The sequence below is a fragment of the Acipenser ruthenus genome, chromosome 11, assembly GCF_902713425.1.
Source record: "Acipenser ruthenus chromosome 11, fAciRut3.2 maternal haplotype, whole genome shotgun sequence".
Taxonomy (NCBI): Eukaryota; Metazoa; Chordata; class Actinopteri; order Acipenseriformes; family Acipenseridae; genus Acipenser; species Acipenser ruthenus.
The window spans coordinates 35,355,654-35,381,505 of record NC_081199.1 but is presented as its reverse complement, the minus strand read 5'-3'; the positions used below and the strand labels follow the sequence as shown (position 1 = coordinate 35,381,505).

General features: G+C 35.4%; 1 protein-coding gene across 1 annotated transcript; it reads left to right on the top strand.

The window, feature by feature from the left end:
• Positions 1-2,631: 2,631 nt before the first annotated feature.
• LOC117426563 (protein Wnt-6-like) lies at positions 2,632-17,067 on the top strand. Its single transcript, XM_034044252.3, has 4 exons — positions 2,632-3,526; positions 7,878-8,098; positions 13,052-13,353; positions 15,881-17,067. Exons 1-4 carry the CDS (start codon positions 3,450-3,452, stop codon positions 16,340-16,342), a joined length of 1,062 nt encoding a protein of 353 aa, XP_033900143.1. The 5' UTR covers positions 2,632-3,449; the 3' UTR covers positions 16,343-17,067.
• The last annotated feature ends 8,785 nt before the right edge of the window (positions 17,068-25,852 follow it).

Sequence of the window (25,852 nt, the reverse complement as noted above, 5' to 3'; positions counted from 1 at the left end):
AGACATTTTTTTTAGCAGTAACTGTTTTTAAAACCTATGTAAATAGAGAAATTACTAAGTATTCGTTTTAAGTTACAAATTACTTAAATTCAAATTTAGACAAAACATATGTCCATTGTCATCTTAAGTAAAACTAAATAAGCGTTAGTTGCCTAATACAGTTTTATCTCTTAGATGGTGCAAATGTTATTAGAATCTGACATACCTTCATGCAAACAAAGTGGCATAGCCATCTTGTTAAATGAGAAATAGTCACCTGAGAGCCTCCCAGGTAGATGACTGCCTGAACTACCCAGGTAATCTCTTAACCTCCCATCTTTCATCATCCCTTTATCCCATCCCCTACTCATCCTCAGCCAACAAGAAGCCTTGAAGCAAGATAACTGAACTCTGGTCCAGAAGGTTGTTGGTTCATGTCCAGGTTTAAAAAAATAAACACATTTTCAGTATTGTGTTTCGCAGTGTGGCGTTGCATGCAATCAATGGGAAGGGTTAAATAAAAAGGTCACATTTCCAACACACTTTTTTTACCTTCTATCAAGTTCTCTAACTCCCCCCAGGCAGGATGGCATTAATATTCCTTACCAAAATGTTGAAGGCATAAAGTGGGTAAGAAGACACGAGAACAGCTTGCTCAGCTTCCCTAATGGTTACATCCAAAATCAATCATTAGTAGGATGTACACCAGGGCCACCTGCTGGCCAATTAACAAATGACAACTCACTAAAACAAATGAGTGAAAAATATATGTCCAGGCCTATAGGTCATTGACCTTGTAAAACAGTAAACATTAGTATTACGTTTAAACCTTTACAAAATATTATGGTGGCTTTTCAACTTCCGGTAATTTCTTTGGTGGACCTATAAAATGTAACATTTGTTTTGTTTGTAAATGCTTTTAGTAATTATAAAATGTAGTATATGAAGCCAAATCACAAAGCATTGAATATAAAATGTGAGACAGATACTGTCCTAATGTCAAATTGTCACACCTATACTTCAGCTATATATTGAGTATAACTTGTGTGTTATGGCATTCCTTAGTGTGTGCACATTCTCAAGGGGTTACAAAAGCCAGTTCATGGTCATGGTGACCTCATTTTCATGGTACTGACACCTGCAATGCACTTTTTATATCCTTACTTGCCTTTCCAGCATACCTTGTTGTAGCCTACTGATGCAGCTTTCTACAAACTAGCAGTGCTCCCTGTCCCCCATCCAAAAGGCTCATCTTTCAACAGTACTTTATCACCTATGCTATTTCAGTTCTTAATTGCTTGATAACATGATCCGTGCTACTGAAACATAACACATTGTTTCTAATAAATCAATGTGCACATCTTTCATTTTGGCCATTCACTGCTAATTGATTCAGAAGTTACAATGTTTTGGTCACTTGATATCATCCCCTGAGGACATCTTAATTACTGTTATGTGCACAGAAAATATTACAGCGACACGGACAGCAGTTTTTATCTCTTTTATGTAAAGTTGATAAATTGTAGTTTTGCACCTGCTGCATGGACAAAACTGTTTCATATTTTCTCTCTGAAGTTTTTGGAAAAACAAATAAAGAAAATCAAAAAGACTTTTTTTCATGAGATGTGAGATAAATGGATAACCTGATCTCCTGTCTGTTTATAGTCTTGAAGTAAAAAGACTAGAACTAGAAATATGTAGAAAGCGTTTTTTTGGTTTTTTTTGTTCTCATATGGTGTTATGGCAGCATAGATAGTTTCACATTTTAGGAGTGGTGTATATAATGCACTGAGATCGATATAAAAGAGAACCTTATTGCTGGTGGAGTTCCTAAGGGTTATTAGTAGATTATTCTTTAGTTTACTCAAAGATAAGATCCTAAATAAACTACTACAACAACAACACTTTTTGATTTAAACATTCAGGTTCCCATAGGAACAGCTTATTGTTAAAAGGTGATCAAATGTATTAATTTTGGGATAGTTAATCATTTTAATAAATACACATGTACGGTATTTCTGTATATATCGTTTGTGTGTGTGTGTATATATATATATATATATATATATATATATATATATATATATATATATATATATATATATATTCATTTTCATTAAACTGAAAAATCACTATTAAGTGTCAGGGTTGACTTACCTATGAGGTGTGTAGCTTGCTTGCACCATCATACAAAATACAATTTAAAGCAAAAATGTGTTGAGCTATATTTTCAACTGTATTACATTGTTAATGACATGTGGCCTTTAGCTCAAATAACCGACATGGAAGCCACTTGAAAGGCAATATCCCTCAATACTGTAATTCTTTTTGTTTTATTTATTTCTGTTTAAAGTATTATAATAATTTAGAAAACGGACACTTTAGGAACAAGTTCCCTCGCCCATGTGGATTTCGCATGGGTTTTAAAGCTCTGACTTGTGTCTTAATCAATGCCTGCAATAATAGGCTACATTTACCCTTTTCTCTATTTTCTAACCTGATTACCAAAGATGTATCTGCCTGTCCTGACCATCCACAGCAGCACCTGAAATGAGATCATCTCATTCCTGGGAGCTCTGATTTCTTTACAGTAAACAAAACGTTTCTGAAATCTTTCTCTCCTTTCGTGTCTGTCTTCCAGTCTCATCTACACATTATTCGCCTTTCAGGTTTTGAGTGACAGTAGTTTTTTCTTTGTCACAAAGCAACGTCACGTCGGGCGGGAGATGAGCGAATTTCTCTGTAAGAAAAGTTTTGATTCTGTCTCGAAGGCTGGAAAAAAAACTTTTCAACGCACATTCATAAGTCCCTGAGATTCATCCTCAGAGATATCCGAAAATGCTGCGCTTCACGCCTACCTGTACTAGCAGCTGCATGAAGGAGAACACTTGGTTAGAATACTGGATTGTGACAAAAACAAAGAAACATAGTAGGCTACACTTTTAATTTAGCATAAAAAGGGTATCGCACTTTAATTTCCTTGTTGAGGTTTTTGGCTTTTTAGGTTGACTGAAGTTCCTGCCCGAGGTCTGGCTTCTTTCCATCCGCCCTAAGTCTCTCGGATCCCGGCTGCAAGATTGAAATCGCTGCGCTTTTGGAATTTGGGAGTTTTGACCAAGGACGCGCGCGTTTATCACCTTTAGTACAGCTCCTTTCTGTGTCCTTTTGGTCTCCTACATGGTTGTAATTGTACTGTCTGGAAGATGTTAATGTATTTCACTGCGGGTCCCTGCTTCGTGGAGAGACTGAGTGTCCGAACTCGCAACTGCTCAATAAGGTGCTTTTGAGCCGCAGTTGAAAGGACTACCCAGACCATTTTGGGAGCGCCGAATCCTCCAGAGCTACACCGCACAGCAGTGTACAGGACGCAGCTTTTAAGACGGTGCAAGAGGTCCCATCTGTTTGAATTGCAACCCATTATATAGATTTTTTTTTTTTTTTTTTGTCGGCATTTAAGCGTTCAGGACAGGATGCTGCCCCTCTCCAGAACCCAGCTTGCGCTGTTTTTCATTCTTTTGTGTCCAGTTAACATAATCGGACTATGGTGGTGAGTTAATAATAATAATAATAATAATAATAATAATAATAATAATAATAATAATAATAATAATAATAATAATAATTTTATATATATATATATATATATATATATATATATATATATATATATATATATATATATATATATATATATATATATATATTCACACAAATGGTATGGAATTATTTGAATTGATCCCACAGTATTGTGAAATAATTTGGTCCAATTTCAATTTCTATTCTGTAGCATCCCATTTACTACAACCGTTCACCTTTATTGTTAGTGATGCAATGTATACGTGCAGTGTGTAGGCTAACATTTAAAGATATTGAGGTTTGTAGTATTTTTTAAGCCATCCTTGAGGTCAACCAAAGGTTGCTAGTAATAGGGTTAATTATGGGGCCCTCCCGCTAGTTAAACGATAGGTGTATAACAGAACATCTGTGTTACTAATAATCTATTCACCAACCTAGAGCAAACTGTAACCACTGACATGTTAAAAAACATTAACCATTAACAAGTTACAAAACATACATGTGGAGTACTTTTAGAAGTTCTTTTCTTTCACCAAACACATTTTTCAACAATTTATGACTGCCAAAAATAGTCCAAACATCTGGTGCTGTCTGGTAAGGTACATATTTAATTTGCATTTGACAGTAAGGTGTCCACAAATATACCTAAATCTGTTAAGTCTGGTATTTAATTGGGTGAGGTCTATTAAGAGGTAAGTCATAGCCTACAGAAAAAGCAGTAAGACAGGAGGGGGGTCAGAGTTGGAATTTCAGGTGGACCTGAGGCAATGGATATGTCATCATAAAACAATTCCCAATTCAATATGATGGAATTCCGCCTGCTGATAATCTCAAGTTCTGCTAGGTCAAGAAAGGGGGTCTTCTTTCATGAATACTAAGAGTAACATCTATAAAAAAAAAAAGTGTATTTTTTAAACACCACTTTTATTTTCTTACACTAAGATGAATCCATGAAAGTTTGTAAACTTTCTTATGTTCTTCTTGTGTTCTTATTTGTTTGCACCCTTTTGTTATTAGACATCACAACTGTTCATAACAACTTTTCCAAGAGCCTGTACAAGGTGGAGCTTCTTCCCACTGTCATGCAACTGTATCTTGACCTTAAGCCTTACCCAGTAATGACTGTGAATTATGCTTAAATGTGTGCCATGGCTTTGTGCCACGGACCACGAAAACTGATCCCAAGCCACTGGTTCTGTTTTTCACAGTGTCGTGACTGTGTACATAATTAACATGCTTAAGTATTAGTTTGGGAATGAAATGTGGTAGTTTGAGGGTGAAACACAGGGCTGCCTATCCATGACCTCTTTTTGTTTTTTTCTTACATGTCTTGCCTTGATACTATACAGTAATGAACATGGACCATGGAGTAAATTGTTTAAAATAACCACGTCTTTACAGTTCTTATTATAGAAGATAACTGCAGTATACCATGGTTAAAGCATAGGAAAGTGCATTAAAGCATGTTGAAACTGGTGACTGTGATTGACATCTGTAATACAGTAAGCAAGGAGAAAGCACGGTAAACTACAAAATTACCATGCAAATGTACTGTGCTATTCTCAGTAATATATCCCTAAATCCAACGAACTGCTGTGATAAAAAGCATTATATTAAATACCATACTAGTTTTATTAGGAATATACTGTATGCTAGCATATCCATGTGTGTGTAAAACATGTCTGAATGTTGAATGCAAAATGCTAATTCAAGTAAGAGGCACATCCATTTTTGGTAATGCATGCTGCTTTTGCAATGTTATGTATAAATGCATGTAAAACAATTACCTTGTTTTATTTATTTACATGTAGCTACCTTCTCCAAAAACATGTTTTGATGCTTGTGAGGTTTAAGTTTTTATATCTATTAAATAAAATTGCTGAACCTGAATTGTTTTTTTATTATGTTTTGAACTACAGTAACTTCATTCTGCAGCTATTGTATCCCATGTGCCCTTTCTAAGCAGTGCACTTATAAAGGAACAGATAAGGTACTGACCTGTATAAAAACATGTCCATACACAAAGCAGAATGGCCCCCAGAGTGAAAATTCTCTGTTGCCAAACTTGTGACCGCAAAAATGTAGTCAATAAACTGTACAATAGATGAAGAGGTGGATAAAGACTTGCTTAATTACATTTTGCAATAGGTAAGGGCAGAGTATATGGGAACAGGTATTCCCTTGTCATCTTTTAATTCCTACAGCGTCTAAAACACACACACACAAATGTTGATTTACAGTCCTTGAAATTAAATGTGTGACAAAGACTTCTTATATGATGTGAAATTATAGAAACATAGTTTTGTATTTTGTGAATTCTTTAAATGTACCTTTTTGAAAGTAGAGAACAATAGCTGACTATTACGTGATAATGTGCCAGTTTGCTTGGAGCTATAAGAGGAATGCATTTTGGTGCACTTGCTATTGTATTTTTGTATATTCACCTTTGTGAAAAGATCCCAAATTGGAGCGCGCTGTTTCCTCGCTGATTCTCAAGTATCCAAGTAAAGATTTTTTTTTCATACAGTATCTGTGGGGCAGATGGTTTGTAAAGAAATATATAAAAAAAAGAACTACACTCTAGATATCTGTCAACCACAGTTATAAGTGTAATGTTAAGTGTCATTGGCAGATACTGTATCTGAATACAGTGCACACGTCTGGATGTCAGTGGGATTTATTAATGTAGGCTGTATGCTACGAAATATATATGATACCTAATTTCAGTCACTTACAGCACGAGGAACAGTTCTACTTTAATTAACAAATTCCTATCTTATGATTTGTTTGCTGTATTTTTGTGATGCAATGTGAACTGTGAGGTTCAGAGATACATTTCCCTACTAAAGTGTTCAACAGACAATGCTATTAATTCTAGAATGTTTATACAGCTAGTAAAAAGCCCCAGACGAGGAAGCATTGACTCATATTCACCAAGCGTATTCTTCTCTCATCTTATTGTACATTGTTTAGTATCTTGATAAAATGCACTGTAAATATTTTATGTTTCAGTTCACAATCATTTTCACATAATCTGTAACAAACAAGTAAAGACTACTGACCTGTTTTGTAGTTGCTCACTGAGTTTTGATACAAAGTAAACTTGGCAACGAAGGACTCTGAAAACAATATAAAATGTGTTTTAGGCCCACATATTGAAGTTTTGCCAGAAAAGCAATGATAATGTTTTGTTTGTGTATTTTACCACTGGAGAATGTTTCATTTTAGTTTAACACTTTGTGACTTTTTTCAAAAGGAATAAGCTCTGTAAATGTTCATTATGATACTATGTACAGTAGCTGTTTGATGTGGATTTCTGGTTGAAAAAAAAAACACATTGAGATTTATGAGGTATAAACGACCAGTGTGTATACAAAAGCTGGTCTGCACTGTATATTTGAATGTATATTTTATTTATTTAAAAAAGTCAATTTATAATACATTGTTTGCCTGATGAACTTTTATCATGTGACATGGCCCTAACATAATCTTATATGGCCACTTAACATTATTATGCACAGTTGAACATGTAGGGGCCAGTTTGCCAGTTTGTCTCAGCAAATTTGCTTCTTAATAAAATCAATGACTTACCATTTAATAAAAAACGGTAGAGATCTTAGAGATAACATATCAATTCAGAACATGTTCCTTTTCCATGTGAAATATTATCTGTAACATTAGTTATATCTATGTGTATGTATCTATCTATCTGTCTATTAACTGGCATATTTGTATTGTGACTGTTCTCTGCCTTGAAGGAATTCAAAAGTGAGCCCAGAGGCAATGATTTAATGAAATGTCTGACCTTGTTATAACCTGTCCTCTGATTGTTAGTACACTGCACAACAGGTACTGGTTAAAACCTAATAATAATAATAATAATAATAATAATAATAATAATAATAATAATAATACTAAAGTGGTGCAATCTAAATCCTGCTATATACCGGTATTTGACATTTTTCCAAATATACAAGTCCTATTTAATTGAATTGACTATTTTCACAATTAAATTCTTATAAACTTGAAAAGCACCAACAGGTAAAACAATACTCTAACAGAACTATATTAGTGTCTGTATAGATCCCTTAATTAAAAAGTAAATTTGAAAAGCTATCTTGAATTGCAGTTATTAGTTAACTTAATAATGCACACATTTTTATATTAATGAAATTATTATGTTCATTAATGTGTACAATAATTAAGAACTTTTACCTGTTGAAGGGACCCATTCATGGAAATGGGAAAAAAGGATGCCCATTGTTTGATTTTAAGCAGTGACTGTGTATTTACAGTGTGCTGTTTTGTGTTGTTGTTTCCAGGGCAGTGGGCAGCCCTCTGGTAATGGACCCCAACAGCATCTGCAGGAAGACGAAACGCTTGGCAGGGAAACAGGCTGAACTGTGCCAGACCGAGCCAGAGATAGTCAGTGAGGTGGTGAAGGGGGCCAAGCTGGGGGTTCGGGAGTGCCAGTTCCAGTTTAGATTTAGAAGATGGAACTGCACCAGTCATAACAAATACTTTGGAAAAGTACTACAGCAAGGTAAGTCATCATAACAAATCCATTATATATCATTACTGCACCTGCTGCTCGCAGAACAGAAGCATGCTCAGGTCGATCAATCATCCATACCTTTACTCAGTTATAAGGACTTTTAAATAAACAAAGTCTTTTTCAGTATCTATTCAGCACAAAGTAAAGTTACATAGAAAAGTACCGTATACTGTACAAATTACATTTTACCCATTTTAGGGTTCATCTGAAAATATTAGCCATTGGTCTAGCACCAGATAATGCAAAAGTATCCCAACAGGTAACTAAGGGCAACTTTAACATTTTTTATTGCACCAGCTGGATACAGGATTCATTCTAGTTATTGGCTCTGTTTAAGGATGAGGTTGATGATTTGTATTGTTTCATACACCCATTAGCCCGCATTGATTTTTTTTTTCAAAGCAATCATTGTATAGGACTAACCAAAGTGTTTGGTATAAAAGGCAATGTTTATCTGGATTACATTCACTACTTCAGACTGCTTAAGGAAGCTCTCTATAAAGATGCTACTTGGAAGGTGCACAAAACAGGGCAACAAACAGACTTGGCTTTGTGATTGATACACAAACACGCATATATAGAGCACTGAATTACCCAAATTCTTCAGTCCCAATATCTGTGAATATGTACTTATCATGATACTGTTTAAAAGAACCATACATTGGTTTAAACTTGGACAATAATAACCAATGGTGTTGTATTTACACTTATCCTATCAGTTAAAAATGCGGCCATAAAAGATGCAAACTGCACCAGGTTTTAAAATGTATTTTACTGAAAATATTGAACAAACTATAGTAAAGTGTAACCTGTATGCATTCCAGTTGTTTTCTGCACAGCACTGCTTTGTGTGAAAACAAATTTGCACTTGGTTCTCTTGTTTGGCATCACATTGCAACTTTAATATTCTGTATTAAATTAGCTCCTAGAAGTATTGGACTACTGTTGTTTTATAACCTTTTGAAGTCACTGATAGAGTCCTTACTTGCTATGTACTGTATAGTTATTTTGCTAAGGTGCTGAGATTTTTTTTTTTTTTCAAATGCAATCCACCTTTTCTTTTTTATATGGCGATCATTAAAAACCACCCACTGTATGTTTTACAAGATGAGCATCATAATGAGGGTGATTTAATGATAGTTAAACATAAATGGTAAACACTTACGAGGCAGTGTTCAGTAGAAACCCTCATCATGGGGGCTGAGTGCATGTAGCTGTTGGTTAAACACATTGTCAGTAGCCTCTGGCTACAAAACACCAGTGTGCTAAATTGTCTCTTAAGTACCTCAACTGAATTCCTGACTTTGTGTTAGTTGTCTGGTCTTCAAGAAAATGTCTTCAAAACTTTTTAAATTATTTTTTTTTTACCAACAAGAGTTTTTACCCCGCCCATTTCTGTTTTTAACAGATCCTAACTCAGATCCTCAAATCACAATGTATAGAAGTGGTGGCTACATTTGGTAATTCTATGTGCTTAACTCAAAGGACTAGATTATAAAGGTATCATATACATGCCTGCTTTAGGCAATGTGCAGAAACCACCCTATTTTTTTTCAATGTAGTGTAACTATTAATCCAGCACAAAAGAATAATGATTCATATTTTCATTAGTCTTGTCGACTGTTGCCATTTTGAACATCCACAACCAGGCTAATACACCTCCCTTCATTTTCCAAAAGAACTTTAGGCTATTTTAATTTTGATATAAACCTGTTGTTTTTTTCACCCTGGGGTTGGTCTGGCTGCATTTTGCTGAAAGCCCTGTTGACTGCTTAAACATGTTTTCCCTGTGTTGTAATGAAGTAATTAAATGAGGCAATATGTGGTTCTAAGTGAAAAAAAGCATGCATGTCTGTATGAAGGTATTTAGAATGCCCTGAAGTATTAATGTAATAATTTTGTTGTCAAGGTAGCTGTATATGTCTGTGTTCCTGTTGGTAACCCTCTACCATTCTATTCCACTTCAGGATGTGAATGAGTTTAATATGAATTAGTTGTTGAACTGGGTTCTTAGAAAATAAAGACAAAAGATCACTCTCCCATTCAGATGTGCCATCCAGTTTATCCAGATCAATACCCCAAACATGAGTAACTTCCAAGGGCTAAACAGAACGTACCACTAGATTCCCTTCCGATTAATTCAGGATACCAATTGTTATCATGCTTTTGAAAGTGAGCTGTCTCGTCCCACAGTTAGAGTACACCTGACATACTTTCCGAGTTGGTTAAGTCTTTCCTCACAAATTGATTATTTTTGTGCCAACCCATGCAGAACCACTCTGTTTTCTGTTTATCCTAATTGAAAACAAACTGCGTATGTATTATCTGTGGAATAATATACTTCCCTTGTTTTTGTTTCTATACTTGCTTTTAGTTTGTACTACAAAAAGTTGATTCATGATGGTTTAATAATGATGACAGGGTTTGTGTTCGGAGACAGGCTCACAAAGCACTACACCCGGATTGTATTATGCCAACTGTCCAAGGTGCTGGGGGTAGAGTAATGGTTTGGGCATGCTTTTTAGGCATAGGAGGGTTGTGTCAATGCCAGTGTGAATCTGAGCAGCTCAAGTTCACCCATTAATTACTCAGTTTTCACATGATGGACAAAGATGTGTTCATCTTGCCAGTGGTTCTAGGAGCACAGTGTACTGTAGAATTCTCACAATAAAATAACTTGAATTACGAAAGAAACGCAACACAGAATTTAACACTGAAAGGGGGTTTGGATTAGCGCTGGAACTGGGCAGACACATTGTGAATAACTATATTCAGTCATAACTACTGTATTTGTCACAAATTAACAGAATGTTTTCAAAAAAAAAAATAAACAAATGTGTGGAATAGTTCACTGGGTGAGTATGTAAGAAATATTTACAGTACGTGCTGCCTCAGTCTTCATGTTAGTGCATATCTTATGTTTTAAGACTTATTAAGACTATTTCCTTGATTCTACATAACTTTTACTTTAGCATTAAGGGCTATTCATTTTCAGCACCCAGAGTTTTGAGGTCATCCAAATTACTTTGACATTTGCAAATAAATACTAATCAGATGTAAACATGATACATTCTTTAGACAATAATATTACAGTGAAAAGGAGAATCATTGTTTGCACTGTGGCATTGAGTAGGGAGTATACAGAGTGGGCCCCATGTTAATACAGTGGACTTGAGGAATGCAACAGGATCCTTGCTGTAAAGAACAAAAGTGAATGCTCTAAGAGAACAATATAAAACTGCCATATAAATCATGACTGTCTTCCTAAACAATATAAAAAGTCATATCTAGGTTTTAGTACCTGTAGCTTCTAAATGCATTCTTCTGTAATTGGTATATTGTACATCATTGGCTTTACATGCTGTGAAGATTTTTGTATTTAAAAATGATTATTTGCTAATTCTTATAGAAGTCCCTTCTGGCAACTGCTTAATTTGGCAGGCCCAGACAGAGGCTGCTGGTAAAATGTGTTTGGAATTTGTGTCCTGAAGGTAAAAAAAAAGGGGGGGAGTTGAAATCAAGAGAGATTTTAATGCTGCTGTTTCATAACCACTGTCGCTCACTTACAAAAAAAAAAAAAAAAAAAATACATTTAGGAGTGTGTCACATTAAAACTGGCATTGGGAACCTTATCCAAGTATTGCTTAAATACGAAGTTAACCAATTCCTTCCCAGGGCCTTGTTTTTACTTTAATTTTCACTTTTGTGATGTTTGTACTGTGAATGAAGTTTGTGTTGGGAGAAAAAGAAAGAAAACAAATCTTCACCGTCCATTTCCACCGTGTTTGCGCAGGTTATTGTTTCTGAACACCTGACGTTGTTGATTAGTGTAACGTGTGAGCATGGATACCAGACAGGCTCTATGGCAACCACACACACACACATGCAGGAAAATGGGCAGGGTTAAATGCATGGATACATAATGGTTCTAAGTGGATACCAGAAAAAAAAAATTATCAATGAGCGAGGGATGACATAAGCAAAGAGGGATGAAGAGTTGTTTATGTCTTTATTCACAAATTGATTACTTTATTAATTGTTCATCCCACATGTAATTAACCATTTACTTATGATTATAGATTTTATTAAGTAATATATTAAACATTGCTGTTGTTGTGGGTAGCTATAAATTCAAGGACATTGCAAAGCCATTTTTGTGTTAATACTGCTACAATCTGGCCTTTGAAAGATGTTTGCTTTAAATAATTCTATGCTTTGAATTTCCCACAGGTATAGTATAATGGGACATAGAGATGTGTATTTGAATGGAACATGAGATAATATAGAAACTGTCCCCATGTTTCTATATTCAAGAGACCCCTGATTATCAGGAGGCTTCCCTCAACATACACAACACAACAAACCTTACATAACAACACAGATAAGTAATAACAGAATTGCACGTTTTCCAGAATTGTGGAATTGTTCCCCTCTTTATACCGTTTTAATGTTTTGTTTTATGGAGTGTAAACTGTAAATACATACAGTATATGCTAGCTTTTTGAATACACACTACATTAATGCTGTGTGTCCCATTACATTACAATGGGAGCTCAGACTCTTTGGATCACTGGAATAAATGATTATCTATAAAAAAAAAAAGCATTTTACATCCGAAAAACAAAATGTAATGAAATGTAGACCACTGCTACTGCTTATGGAACAGTTGTTTTAAGAAAATCAATTGTGGCCAGGGTTTATTGCAAGCAGTTCACATTTTTTAACAGTAAGTATTTTTTATAATTATTAGCCATGTCACATGTATTTTAGCAGATGTAAAAAGTGCACAGTGAATATGTAGGATCGAATAATTACTGCTGAGATCTTTTCACTTCTCCTGTACCTCAAATAATCGCCACATAGCACTTCATCAAATAGGTTACATTCTGAAGAACTTGTGCCATTTCCAATCTCATTAATGTAGTGTTTTTCCCCTTCTAGATATCCGGGAGACTGCTTTTGTCTATGCAATTACATCTGCTGGAGTGACACACACAGTGACACAAGCATGCAGTATGGGGGAACTTTTACAGTGTGGCTGTGAGGCAACACGGAGTCGGGCTCCTCCTCTCCCTACAGCCGGACCTGGGGCTGATGGTTCGAAATGGGAGTGGGGAGGCTGTGGGGATGATGTGGAGTTTGGGTATGAGAAATCCAAGCAGTTCATGGACGCAAAAAGGAAAAAGGGAAAGAGCGACATCAGAACCTTGATTGATCTTCACAATAACGAAGCCGGCCGACTGGTACGTACTCTAAAGTCATTCTGTTTGGTTCTTTTGGTTGTTCTTTTGCTTTTTTAAATTTGTTTTCTTGTTATGAACTGAACACATGGTATGTAGACCATGTCATTGACATATACTGCAGGGGTCTTATTTTCAAAGCGTTTTCTCCTGTTTTTTGAAAGGAGAATAAAAATCACATTAATGTTACAAAATGTGATTTAAAAAATGCTGAAGAGAACTTGAAATATATAACAGTTGTTTGATTCTAATTTTGTAAAATGTACAGGTGTTTTACCTCTTTCAATAAAAAGGAGTGTCGAAAAAGTGGCCCATGTAGTCAACAAAACATGGACAATACTCAAATGCAAAAGCAAATGGAAGCCAGGAGTTTTATGTAAATCAAGAATGGTGCGATGGCTAGGCTTGGAACATGTAAAACAAGTGTCTCTGAAGTCCTGAGATGGTAAAATTAAGTGCATTTTTGGTTAAAAATAATAATAATAATAATAATAATAATAATAATAATAATAATAATAATAATAAAAACAGTCATAAAATAACACAATTCCAAAAATCTAGTTTTAGAAAAATATAATTAATAAAATAAGAACACAATAATTATGTATCTGCTTAAAATACAGTCAGCATTGAGAAAAAGAATGAATGCTGTAACAGTAATAATGTTAGATAATTATTTGTTACATTTGTTATAGCAACTCACAGTAGAGGGTAGCGTATTGAATAGTTTGGTGGCATGGGTGTCAATAATATGTGTGAAGGATTTCATTACTTTAGCCAGGCTCAAAGAGAAGATGGAACATCAATTTAAATGGGTTGCCATTCAATAACAAAGGAAAATAGAAGATCCAGTGATCATCTCTTTGAGAGTTGCATGGGTAGCAGCAGGATAGTCACTGGACAAAGGCCACTCATCATGTATCCAAAACAAAAGGCCAAGTCACTGTGCCACCAGCACTGACCTGCCGATAATAATGTAGCATAAGAGTCAAAGGGATTTATTAAAGTGATTAAGCCTGAGACAGGCCGTATTACTTACAAAAAGTAAATATATAGATTGCAAACTGGCTAGTGTGTGTGTAATAAGTAAAGACCTTTTGCTGAAAAATCATTCCTGTTAGAAGACCTTAGTCCACCTAGAATGCATTCATAAGATATCAGAACCCCAGACCCCTATACCCCCCACCCCCCATCTCAAATCAGCATATCCATTCTGAGGGCTGATGAGAACATTGAATTTGTTGCTTACAATCATCATGTATTTGGAAAATACCAGTATATGTTACACTGTCATCTGTGTAGAGTCTCATTCATCCTCATCTTCTTGATTACCACCATGTCTTTAAGCTCTAAAAGCACATGTTTTATTGTTTACAGAGATTCCGTGACTGTAGAACAAACAACCACCATTTATTTTACAATCCACTTTTTCCAAGCATTTAAATAAACACCCCCTGGTCATATCCTGGTAGAATTACAGAGTATGTCTGCAAGAAGCTGGAGAAACGTACGTCATAGCTGATGCAGGTTACGCATACGCTTTTTAAAATAAGTTGTCAAGGAATAAAACATGTGTAAATTATACGTGCATTTATTGGAACAGCAGGTTCATTTTTATTGAAAGGAATGGCATTTTAGTAAAAGGCTTCTTGTGCTACCAATTACATTTTTTATGTTTATAAAACATAATATCATATACAGTACCTATCAAACAATAATGCATAGAGTATAATACATAAGTAATCTAGTGATTAAAATACAGAACAGAACAGGCAATGGAGTTAGAGTTATCTGTCTGGTCCCTATTGCATTCTTGACTGCAGTTCTTAATTATACTTAATACTAATAAACTGCCCAGTATTCGCCTTTGCTCAATCTTTATTATCACTTCAGTATCACTTTATTACTTTTTGAAATGCCGCCAGCAGTGTGGAGTAGTGGTTAGGGCTCTGGACTCTTGACCGGAGGGTCGTGGGTTCAATCTCCGGTGGGGGACACTGCTGCTGTACTCTTGAGCAAGGTACTTTACCTAGATTGCTCCAGTAAAAACCCAACTGTAAAAATGGGTAATTGTATGTAAAAACAATGTGATATCTCGTAACAATTGTAAGTTGCTCTGGATAAGGGTGTCTGCTAAGAGATACATAATAATAATAATAAAAATAAGTCCTGCTTAGTGAGGGGTCAGATTCAGGTAAGTGGGCAGGTGTGGGGTGTGGTGGTGATGTAGATAAATTTTGATAGATTGCTAAATATTTTCCACTGAACCCACACACAGATACTTTTAAATAAAAATAAGAAATGAATGACAATTTCTTACGTTCGATCATAAAATATTTTAATTAAAATGCTGGTAGAGATAAGGACATTACATTAATCATGGACTAATCAACAATGTATATCTAAGTGATCCTTGCCGACAAGTATTCTAAACTTTGAGGTGCTCGAAGGCAAGAAGGGGACGAGGGGGGATACTTTCTCTGTAGCGTCTGCTTTTATCTCACCAATCTATCTTTGTCTCTAACTACAGGCTGTGAAGAATTATATGAGAACTGAATGTAAATGTCATGGGCTGTCTGGTTCTTGCACACTCAGAACTTGCTGGAAAAAGATGCCTCATTTTCGTGAGGTGGGTAATCGCCTCCTGGAAAGATTTAATGGAGCTTCCCAGGTGATGGGAGGCAATGATGGTAAAACCCTCATTCCCGTGGGGCAAAATATCAAACCACCAGACAAGCAAGATCTCATCTATTCAGCAGAATCTCCTGACTTTTGTTTGCCGAACAGAAAGACTGGCTCCCTGGGCACCAGGGGTCGGATATGTAACAGCACAGCCATGGACGTCAGCGGATGTGACTTGCTTTGCTGTGATCGGGGCTACAGAGATGAGACTGTGGTCTTTGAAGAGAACTGCTTGTGCAGATTTCATTGGTGCTGCGTAGTGCAGTGCAAAAAATGCTCCATCAGAAAGGAACTGAGCTTATGCTTATAATACTATGACCAGAATTATGGTACTTAAAAGAATGGAACTTTCAGACCCCAATAGGAAAGTCTTTTTAAAACCACCACAAAAAAACCAACACAAAAAACAAGAAGAGAAAAACAAAATATGGACCCCTTTATAAAGTTATGGGGCAGGGAAGCTGCTTATGTGCTATATATATTAGGTAATATTGACAAATGATACTTACCTTCAAGGGAACAAAATACCAATACTCCCCAAGCCAGATTGTGGGTGTAAAGAAGTTTTTTTTTCAAGCATTGAATGAGAAAAAAAATAAAATTCAACAACGTATGCAATGTTGTAAATTAATCTTCTTAGATCTGTAAAAAATATGTAACACTGTTCTATTTATAACAACTTAAACATATAGCCACACATAATGAGAATGAGTCTAATGTTTCCCTTGTGTTTTAAAGCACTTTGTATAAGGAACGCTTTTTTTTTTTTTTTTTTAAGTGTTTAATCTTTGAATCCAAGACGAAATTAAAAATGCCTTGGTGTAATAAATTAACAAATTAAGAAATTAACAAAAGGACTGCATCATACAGCATATGCCACCTTTTATTTCCTTTGAGATGTACATGTGTATATTTATGCTAGTACATTATGTATGGGGCTTTTGATGCACTTTGATAACATATTCAAATAGATTTCTTTGTGTTTTACAGCATAATATTATAATTTCAAAAAACATGATTGGGCCTTTATTTGAACCCTCCCCTGAAAATAAATAAATAAACATAATAATAATAATAATAATAATAATAATAATAATAATAATAATAATTATTATTATTATTATTATTATTATTATTATTATTATTATTATTATTATTATTATTATTAACATATTTTGAAGGTTTCTTCTAAGAAAAGGGAGCTGCTTTTCAGCTACCAGCTTGTAATAAACATTTCAAATAGATTATACATCAACACTGTTCATACAGTAATGGGTTCTTGTGGCAAAGTGGTTTGCAGTGCGCAGGTGTAGAGGTGATGTAGTGTTCAAAAGAATGGCAAACAACAAAGTTACTGGTGAGACGATGGATTTAATTGTAATCCAAAGTCGTCTGACAACAGTAAATAATAATGAGAACTGGCAATACACAACGATGTGTAACGATGTGTATTGCTCAGTTAAATCCACGGGGTTCAGTCCCAAAACAATAAACACAGTATTAAACACGAGACACACACACACAATCACAAGTCCAGAGTGAGTGCTATAAGTGTGAGTGGTGAAATACAATTTATTTGTGAATAGTTGTGCAATGTTGTCCGTGTTTAGTGCTGGCCTTTAAGCGACAGCTCGGGATCGTGTTAGCCACCTAACAGGAACAAACATGTATTATTAGACACGACAAACTAACAAAACACTCACGGTTAGTTTACAGTTTTTCCTTTCACGGTTTGCTCTTAACCATAACAAAAGGAACAGATCACCTAGCCTGTCCCCTTTTGTACCGTCAGTCACACCCCCTTGGTTAGTGAGTGCAACTGTTTCTCCTCCAATCCACCCCCTTCTGGGGCGATGACTTGGTGTACCGTAGCACCGCGCCCTTTCTAGATGGCCAACTTCCACCTAATCTTTGGAATGAATTGTCAGACCATCCAGTCTGGGGCACTCTGTTTCCTTTATACAGCGCCCTCACAGGTTGGGAGTGAGATTTATAACCAAGATTCATTCTCTGTCTCTGTCACAGTTTTGTAAGTATAAAGTGTATATTAAGATATATGTTATACTGCAGTAATCTAGTAAACAGTGGAATTTCCTGTAGGAAAGCATATGCTTATGAGGCAGAAAGGGGGAAAAAATTCTAATTTGTGTTGTTTCTGATTCAGATAACAACAAAAAATAATTTTAAAAAAATGGCATTTGATGTGACCAGGTAACATGTATGTGTAAACAGGGGAGTATAATTGACAGTGTGTTTATTTTCTTGCTATAAAAGCTCAAAAAAAAAAAGCATAATATGTACAAATATTAATTTCTAGTACAATAATGTTTTTTTATAAATCATTTTGAAAGGTGCATAGGAGAGAATCCGAACCACAACAGTACCATACCACCATTTCGATTTATTTTGCATAGGAGAGGTGTCTCGTTATCTGAATGCATTCCCGTGGGCAGCATGCATGATTTTTTTTTAAGCAGAAAAAATATATTCCCTTCTCAACCCTCCCTATATTATTATTGTTATATAACTTACAATGCTGTGTGTGAAGTGTATCTTATTGCATAAGATATGACCTCTAGAGCAGTTTAACAAAACCCCTCACATGAAGCTTCTCATAGACAATAGAGACACCCTACACACAACATAATCATTTATTAAAATCACAAAAATGAAGATCGTTACTATGAAACACACACACAAAAAAAGTGTTTTGTGGGATAAGATGTTCTGGATTTTTGACAAAGCTGTAGCTGTGATTGCTTGACTTCTTACAAGTGATTTATTGTCATTGTCATTATTGGTTGTCTTTCTGACATTAAAGAAATGTGTTAAATGTGTGTGAAACTAAACTAATATAAATCTACCTAAAAATGGTGTGCGAGTTGCTACAGCAGCAATATCTTCTTCACACATGAACGTTTTTAAACTTGAGAATATTGTTTAAATTAGACTGATACTGTAGAAACTGTTTTGTTAAAATAAGCAGATCTTAGTTTAGGACAGAGAAACTCACACTAGCCTCTCTCTGGCTGTTGTCATAGTTCATAATATTGTGTGGAACCTGTGAACTTACTTGGACAATCGTCACTGAAGAACACAGTTCTGTGTTTTAACAAGATTCAACACCAGCTCATGCGGCACAGATCACCCAAGCCTGGTTTAGGGTGAGTGAAACCAGTTTCAGCAGAAATGAAGGAACAGTGCCAGCCTTAAACTCTGTGTTCATCACGGAACGGAAGAAGACAAGAAGCACATTTCTGCTGTAACCAATCAGACAAGGGTGAGACAGACATAAAGATTGCAAAAGAAGGACTCTTTAAAGATATCCTACTAGCTTGGACATATTTGTTCTTACTACTGTAATGAAAATAAGAGAGTGCAAATGTTTCTAATACCTGATTTTTTATTTATTTCTTAGCAGACGCCCTTATCCAGAGCGACTTACAATTGTTACAAGATATCACATTACCTTTACATACAATTACCCATTTATACAGTTGGGTTTTTACAAGAGCAATCTAGGTAAAGTACCTTGCTAAAGGGTACTACAGCAGTGTCCCACACCTGGGATTGAACCCACGACCCTCCGGTCAAGAGTCCAGAGTCCAGAGCCCGAACCACTACTCCACACTGATTGTATACAGTACATATGTAAAGATGAGTGGACCACACCCACTTAGTTTTGCTTATGTTGCACAGTATCCACTCCATATCCTACATTGTTTTTTTTCTGCTTTCATGCTTAGCTGCTTAGTTGTGGTATGCTAGCATTCTGGCGGGTTGCTGATAGCAGCTGGACAGCTTTCTCTTCAGTATTTTGCAAATCAAGGAAAAAAAATTAGAAACTTTTGCTTCAAGCCTATCCTTTTGCAACTCAGCAGAAAAAAAGGTGTTGTTTTGAGTTATTTATGCAGATGGAAAAAAAACCTCTTTCTGTATTACTTTGTGTTTTGCAAGTCCGCACAAGTTAATATTTTTCCAGGAATCCAGTTTATGAAGCCAGCAATGCTGAAGGTAGACTAAAGAGATGAAAACTGCCAGGAGCACTCTCTTGAAAATCTGACTCTTAACATAGGCAGACAGAAGAATGAAACTCAGTAACATTTAATTGAAGGTTTTAAAAAAAGAAAAATACCAACATTAAAGTAATAAAATTGTACTTTGTGGCATAGGCATTTAATGCAGCCCTGCTTGCTCTCTGTATGTATGTTTTATTTTTACAGGACACAGGGAAAGATACAGTATACTATCTAAGTGTGTCTCTTTGAGTATTATTCATTATCAATCAATCAATCAATCAATATTTATTTTATATAGCGCCTTTCATAGTGGACCTCCATCACAAAGTGCTTTACAAGATAGTGAGGAACAATTGCGTAATACATTATATGTCAATATTTAAGGCAGTGTACCACAATCTTTGTGGATTTAGAAGTCTGGATTATATGATGGTACCAATATGGATCAATTTGATTAATTAAGCTTTAAAATTCTCCATACGGATCTGTCAATATACCCAAAGGTTAGGCAAGTGTCATTCCAGTCCTTGTCTTCTCTGATTTTGCTTTTACACTTTGAACCAACCTGAGAGAGCTGTGCCTTGATTTAAAAGACTTTTGACTATGTTGGAAATCACACCATCTAATAAGAACATAAGAAAGTTTACAAACGAGATGAGGCCATTCAGACCATCGTGCTTGTTTTGTTATTAGTAGCTTATTGATCCCAGAATCTCATCAAGCAGCTTCTTGAAGGATCCCAGGGTGTCAGCTTCAACAACATTACTGGGGAGTTGGGAGTTAATGTGTTAAAACCGAACAGAAACTGGAAACGGAAGGAAAGGTTGAATCATTATTGGGGAGGCATCCCTTGTGTGAACAAGGAACTGGGCTTGCTCACAAAAAAAAGAATCAAAACCCAGTGTGAAAGCTGGAATATAATTCAAATTAAATTGTTAAGAAAGCACCCCTGCTGAAACCTAGTTTTGCATAAAACAGGTCTGCCAAGGGCCTGGAACCATAGACAACAGAGGGCTGATCAATGATCATTGCACTAAACTGGAATACAGTGTCAATGTCAACTGGCATTAGGTCATGGAACCTACGGAAGCAATTGGCCACATCATCCTTGGGTCATATGTCTTGATAAAGCAGGCAGTGAATGGTTATCCAGTCTCATATTTGATGAGTTCAAGATGTTGTTTTCACTGTTATGTGTATTTGTGTATGTGTGTGTGTGTGTGTGTTTTTACTAGTACAACATACGGTGAAAGTAGTAGCAATTCCTGTGTTTTAATATTTTCAACCAAGGAAATAAAACAAAGATTAGCTAAAGAACTGAAAAACATTGAACTGTTACATTCAAAAGCGGTAGCATTCACATTATGTACCTATGCTTAGGCATAGACTCACACAATACACATAACCATTTGCAGAAACTTACATGCTGTTGCTATTATGTCACGTAACCCTAAAACACAATTGTTTGTCTCTTTTATTTCTGTACTGTAAACAACAAAAAAATTACGGTAATATACTGGAATCATCAAAAGAGTTTAAAGAACATTCGTGGAAGTATTTATTATTGTGTTTTCTTCATAACCATGCATGGGTGTTTCCATTATCCAGATGTTTTTGTTTTGCCTCAGTTTTCATTCATAGTACATTAGTGAATCCATGTTAATATGTATTGTAGGCTCAGAAATATATGGGGGTGTATATCTGTAGCATAAACAAGACTTTGTTTGCATGTGTGTGTGTTACTGGAATACAAAATGTAAACTAAACCTTTGCTTCCAATAAACTCTGACTTGTTCCGTCAATGACCACCCCTAAACCTTGCCAGTTTCTAGATATTCACTAAATTTGTCTCTACAGTGTTTAGTTCTAACACAAGGTGGTGCTGTTTGCATAGTGTGATCTGATTTTAAACCAAAGTAAGATACTAATATAGGAAACTGGATATATATTTGGATACGCAAAATGTATGGATTGGGTTTCATAAGAAGTGATACGACAGATGAAGTTGACAGTATTTAACGTATTATGGTATTTGTCCTTTTTTTGCTTTCTAACTAAACTGTTCTGCTTTTAAATCTTGAACCTTTTTTTGCACTGTATACCTTAAAACAGATCTAGGAAAAATAACTCCACTTAAGACAAGAGACTAGGTAACCTTTCCCGGTCTTCGGCATTCGTTTTATATGGATTATTTCCTTATAAGACACTGATGCTATATTTAGTTGTACTCCTGGTTATTTTCCATTATTCCGATCTATGACCATTCTACCCAGTACTCTTATTTTATACATTGTTAATTTTTCTACTGCACTGGGGATTCTCCTTCTGGCTTCATCATTGCCACCTAGCTCTCTGACCTGAAATAACCCCTTTTACTGAATTTTGAGATGCTGCCAAGTTATCTTTTTTTTCCTGGCATAGGGGTCTTTAAAAGTGAGTCAGTCAATACACATCTTCGTTTTTCAGTTTGTAAACCTGCGCTTTCCCTCCTTCACCTTTGAACCTTCAAACCGTAGGGATGCTTGACTCATATTTTTCCCCCTTTCCTCCCAAGAATTACTCGCTACCTTTTGCACTGAAAAAAAAGACATGTAGAATACTTATTTTCTATAAATGTTTTTTTTTTAAATAAAAATATAATTGTCATTGATTTTCCAACAATGAATGCAAACCGCTGCGTTTCTGTATTATTTCATGACCCCCCTGCCCCCGCCTTGCGCAGGTGGATAAATACAATCCATACTGTGTTGATCAAAATGTAGATTTGCATAAACACATTGGTTATTCCATTATATCTGGATTGCGATCAATTTGACCTCACAAAATCACTGTAACCCCTTGTTAGCGAAAGGTATTTGTGAAGAGCGTCACAGTGAACTCTCTTTACTCTAAATAATCCATAATAAACCATTGTAGCTGAAGCCTGAGAAATGTTGTCACTAGGTATATTTATATTAAATTCTAATGATACTAAAACTACATATTCCCCTATCGTTTTCCTGGTAAACAATAGGCAAAGAAAGCACATTTGGAGTAAATACATGTTGATGATAAAACAATTATAAACAACTACATGATTGTATGTGGGCAATTACTAATTACCTTATCAAATATAGACAATACCATTGCAATGTTACTGTGTGTTGTGTTACTGGCATTGGAAAAAGCATATGTTACACATTTCTCAGGTTTATATTGGAAATAATCTATTGGATGTAATACCCACTGATGACCAGTAGAGGGAGCCTCACATTTGATAGTTGACATAAACTTTCTATTACAAGTATGAGACCGCTTTAAATGTGGCAAATTAGCTACACCCAGCAAGGCAACCTTCAGTACTGCATCCTTAGATAGCTGAGGCATAGATACACAAATGTTTAGTTGTAGACTTGTAGAATTTGAGATTCTTAAAAATAAGCTTTCACCTTTCAGTAATTCTCAGTGAGATGGGACACATCTTGATGATGTCAATGGTGTTATTTGTTGGTTTGCATTTCATCCTCCAGACTAAACTGATGCCACAGTTTTTAGTCATCCAGGTACTCAGTTGGAAAGTCAATTATATTCCTCTGCAAGCCCTGTCATTTACATATTCTTATCTTATCCTCTAAACTGTATGTTTCTTTCCTACTTTTTCATCTCTGCTGCTTTGCAATTTGATAGCATAAGTGGTGTTTTGCAACTGCTTTGTTCATCTCCAACTTTTTTGTGTTTCTATTTTATAGATTTCTCACAGTATACTAAGAGTATACTAAAATACTAATAAATATTTTATTATATCTTAATGGCCTGGTAGTTTTTAAAGCTTAACTTTAAAATCCAGTTTTGTTTTGTTAAAATAATTAAGAACACTGAGTAGACACTGAGAATGGAGTTTGTCATGCATTACTTTTTTGGGGGATGTAAACATGTATTGACCTCTCAGTGTTTTAGGGTGGTGTCCCTTCATTTTATGGAGGGGGTGCTGTCTGGCTTCTTTCTTCTAAGAAGAATTAGATCCTGGCTTTAATAGATGCCTTTTTAACAATAGGCCATTGTGACTGCTTAATGAATGCCATAAATACTTAAGTAACTGTCAGAGAAGTCAATAAAATGTGTAGGTCACCTACAGAAATTTGAAAGGAACTTTTAACACCAGTTTAGCCTGCAACAACAGTACCAGGCAGAGGGAGTAGTAATGGGATTGACATGCACTATATAATCACCCTCATAGTAACTACTGTGAGGGGGAAATATCCTAATCAGATGCACCAATACCAACTCTTACAATGCTAAAATATGCCAAATATGTCTCAATGAGCACAAAGTTCCAAGAACTCCCAAGTACAGGGCAAACGTGGTACGCAGCATGCAGAAATAAACTGTGGAGCTGACAGTAATGAGTTAAATGCTGTGAGCATCCCTAGGGACTCTTTAAAGTGATGAACACATGAAACAAAGCACTGGTAGAAAGAGCCGAAACGTAGCTTCATACTCCATCTAGCAACGCCACAGCATACTACTGAATGCAAACTGTTGGAGGTAAAAAATGGGGACACAAAACATTATTTTGGGTTCACAAAACTTTCAGAAATCCTATTATCTCCAGTGTTTCCATTTGGTTCTTCTATTTTCAGTGTTGCACATGGATTCTTTTCAACCACTATAACTACGGTAAAGCATTCTATCACTAATCTGCCAAGAATTTGGTGCAGTAAATGGTTGGAAGATGGGGCTGAGAGCTCATTGAATTACCGTACATTCTTAAAGTATATGAGTAGTTGATATATTACATATACAAATATTCTATGGCTACTAATGATTTTCCTTTAACGGAAAAGGAAGCTATGCTTTTTGAACTGTAAGTCTCTTAGTTGTGCAATTATATACAAATAAAAAACTTAAAGTATTTATTGCATCAACTTATAATAAGAAATGGTACACATCTTCATATTGGCACTGATCAGGATCTAAGTGTTCTCATCCTGAGGACATTTCATTTCAAACCACAGTGTCAAAGTGCACGGCTTGGATGTTTTTCAGTTTGTTTCAGAATGATATTCATTGTGGGCTATTTTAACCTTCAGCATCAGTTAAAACAGGATACACATACTGTGTAATACATATGAACTGCACATTCAATGTATACAAAAGTTATATTCCTTGTAAATTGCTCAAAGCTTTCTGAGTGCTTGTAAGAAATAGGGGAGGCCTTAAAATGATAAGGTATGATAATGAATGCATTTCATATCGTCAGAGAAGATATTATGTGGAAAATATTACATTATTATATAGTATAGGATATATTATATATTATAGTATACAGCTATGCATACGTTCAAGGATTACATCAACAGTCTCCCTTGCTAACATTATTTAAATTTAGCTAAATATCTTAAATGAGACAATGTTGTATTGTTTATAAATAGTCTGAGATTTTTTTTTTTTTACAATTTAGACAAACTTCCATTGTTAAAATGTATAACAACAGTATGTTTGTTCCAATATTTTGGGCTGTTTATATGTACTGTAAATACAAAATGCTTTACAAATAGAAACATGATGTTGGCACAGATTACCAGTGTGTTTATTGAAGGGTTCATTGTCTGTAATGAAAAGGTTGCTTTGTGCAATTTTGGAAAAAGAAAAAATGTAATTCTTGTAGATTTTCAACCAATGACTCCTATACTAAACCATGAGCCCTGTTAGAGAAAATGTTCTCTGAATTCCTCAGCCTATCCCTTCAGTGATGTCGTATGTCAGCTGCTTTTTCTCAGCCACCTATTTTGTAGCAAGAGCAGGCAAAAGCACATATGTGT

What these genes read in the sequence shown, in the direction of transcription:
- LOC117426563 (XM_034044252.3), top strand. Translation starts at nt 3,450, where the DNA reads ATGCTGCCCCTCTCCAGAACCCAGCTTGCGCTGTTTTTCATTCTTTTG. An exon ending in TGGAAAAGTACTACAGCAAG is followed by an intron (nt 8,099 to 13,051) that starts GTAAGTCATCAT and finishes TTCCCCTTCTAG; the next exon opens with ATATCCGGGAGACTGCTTTT. An exon ending in ATAACGAAGCCGGCCGACTG is followed by an intron (nt 13,354 to 15,880) that starts GTACGTACTCTA and finishes CTCTAACTACAG; the next exon opens with GCTGTGAAGAATTATATGAG.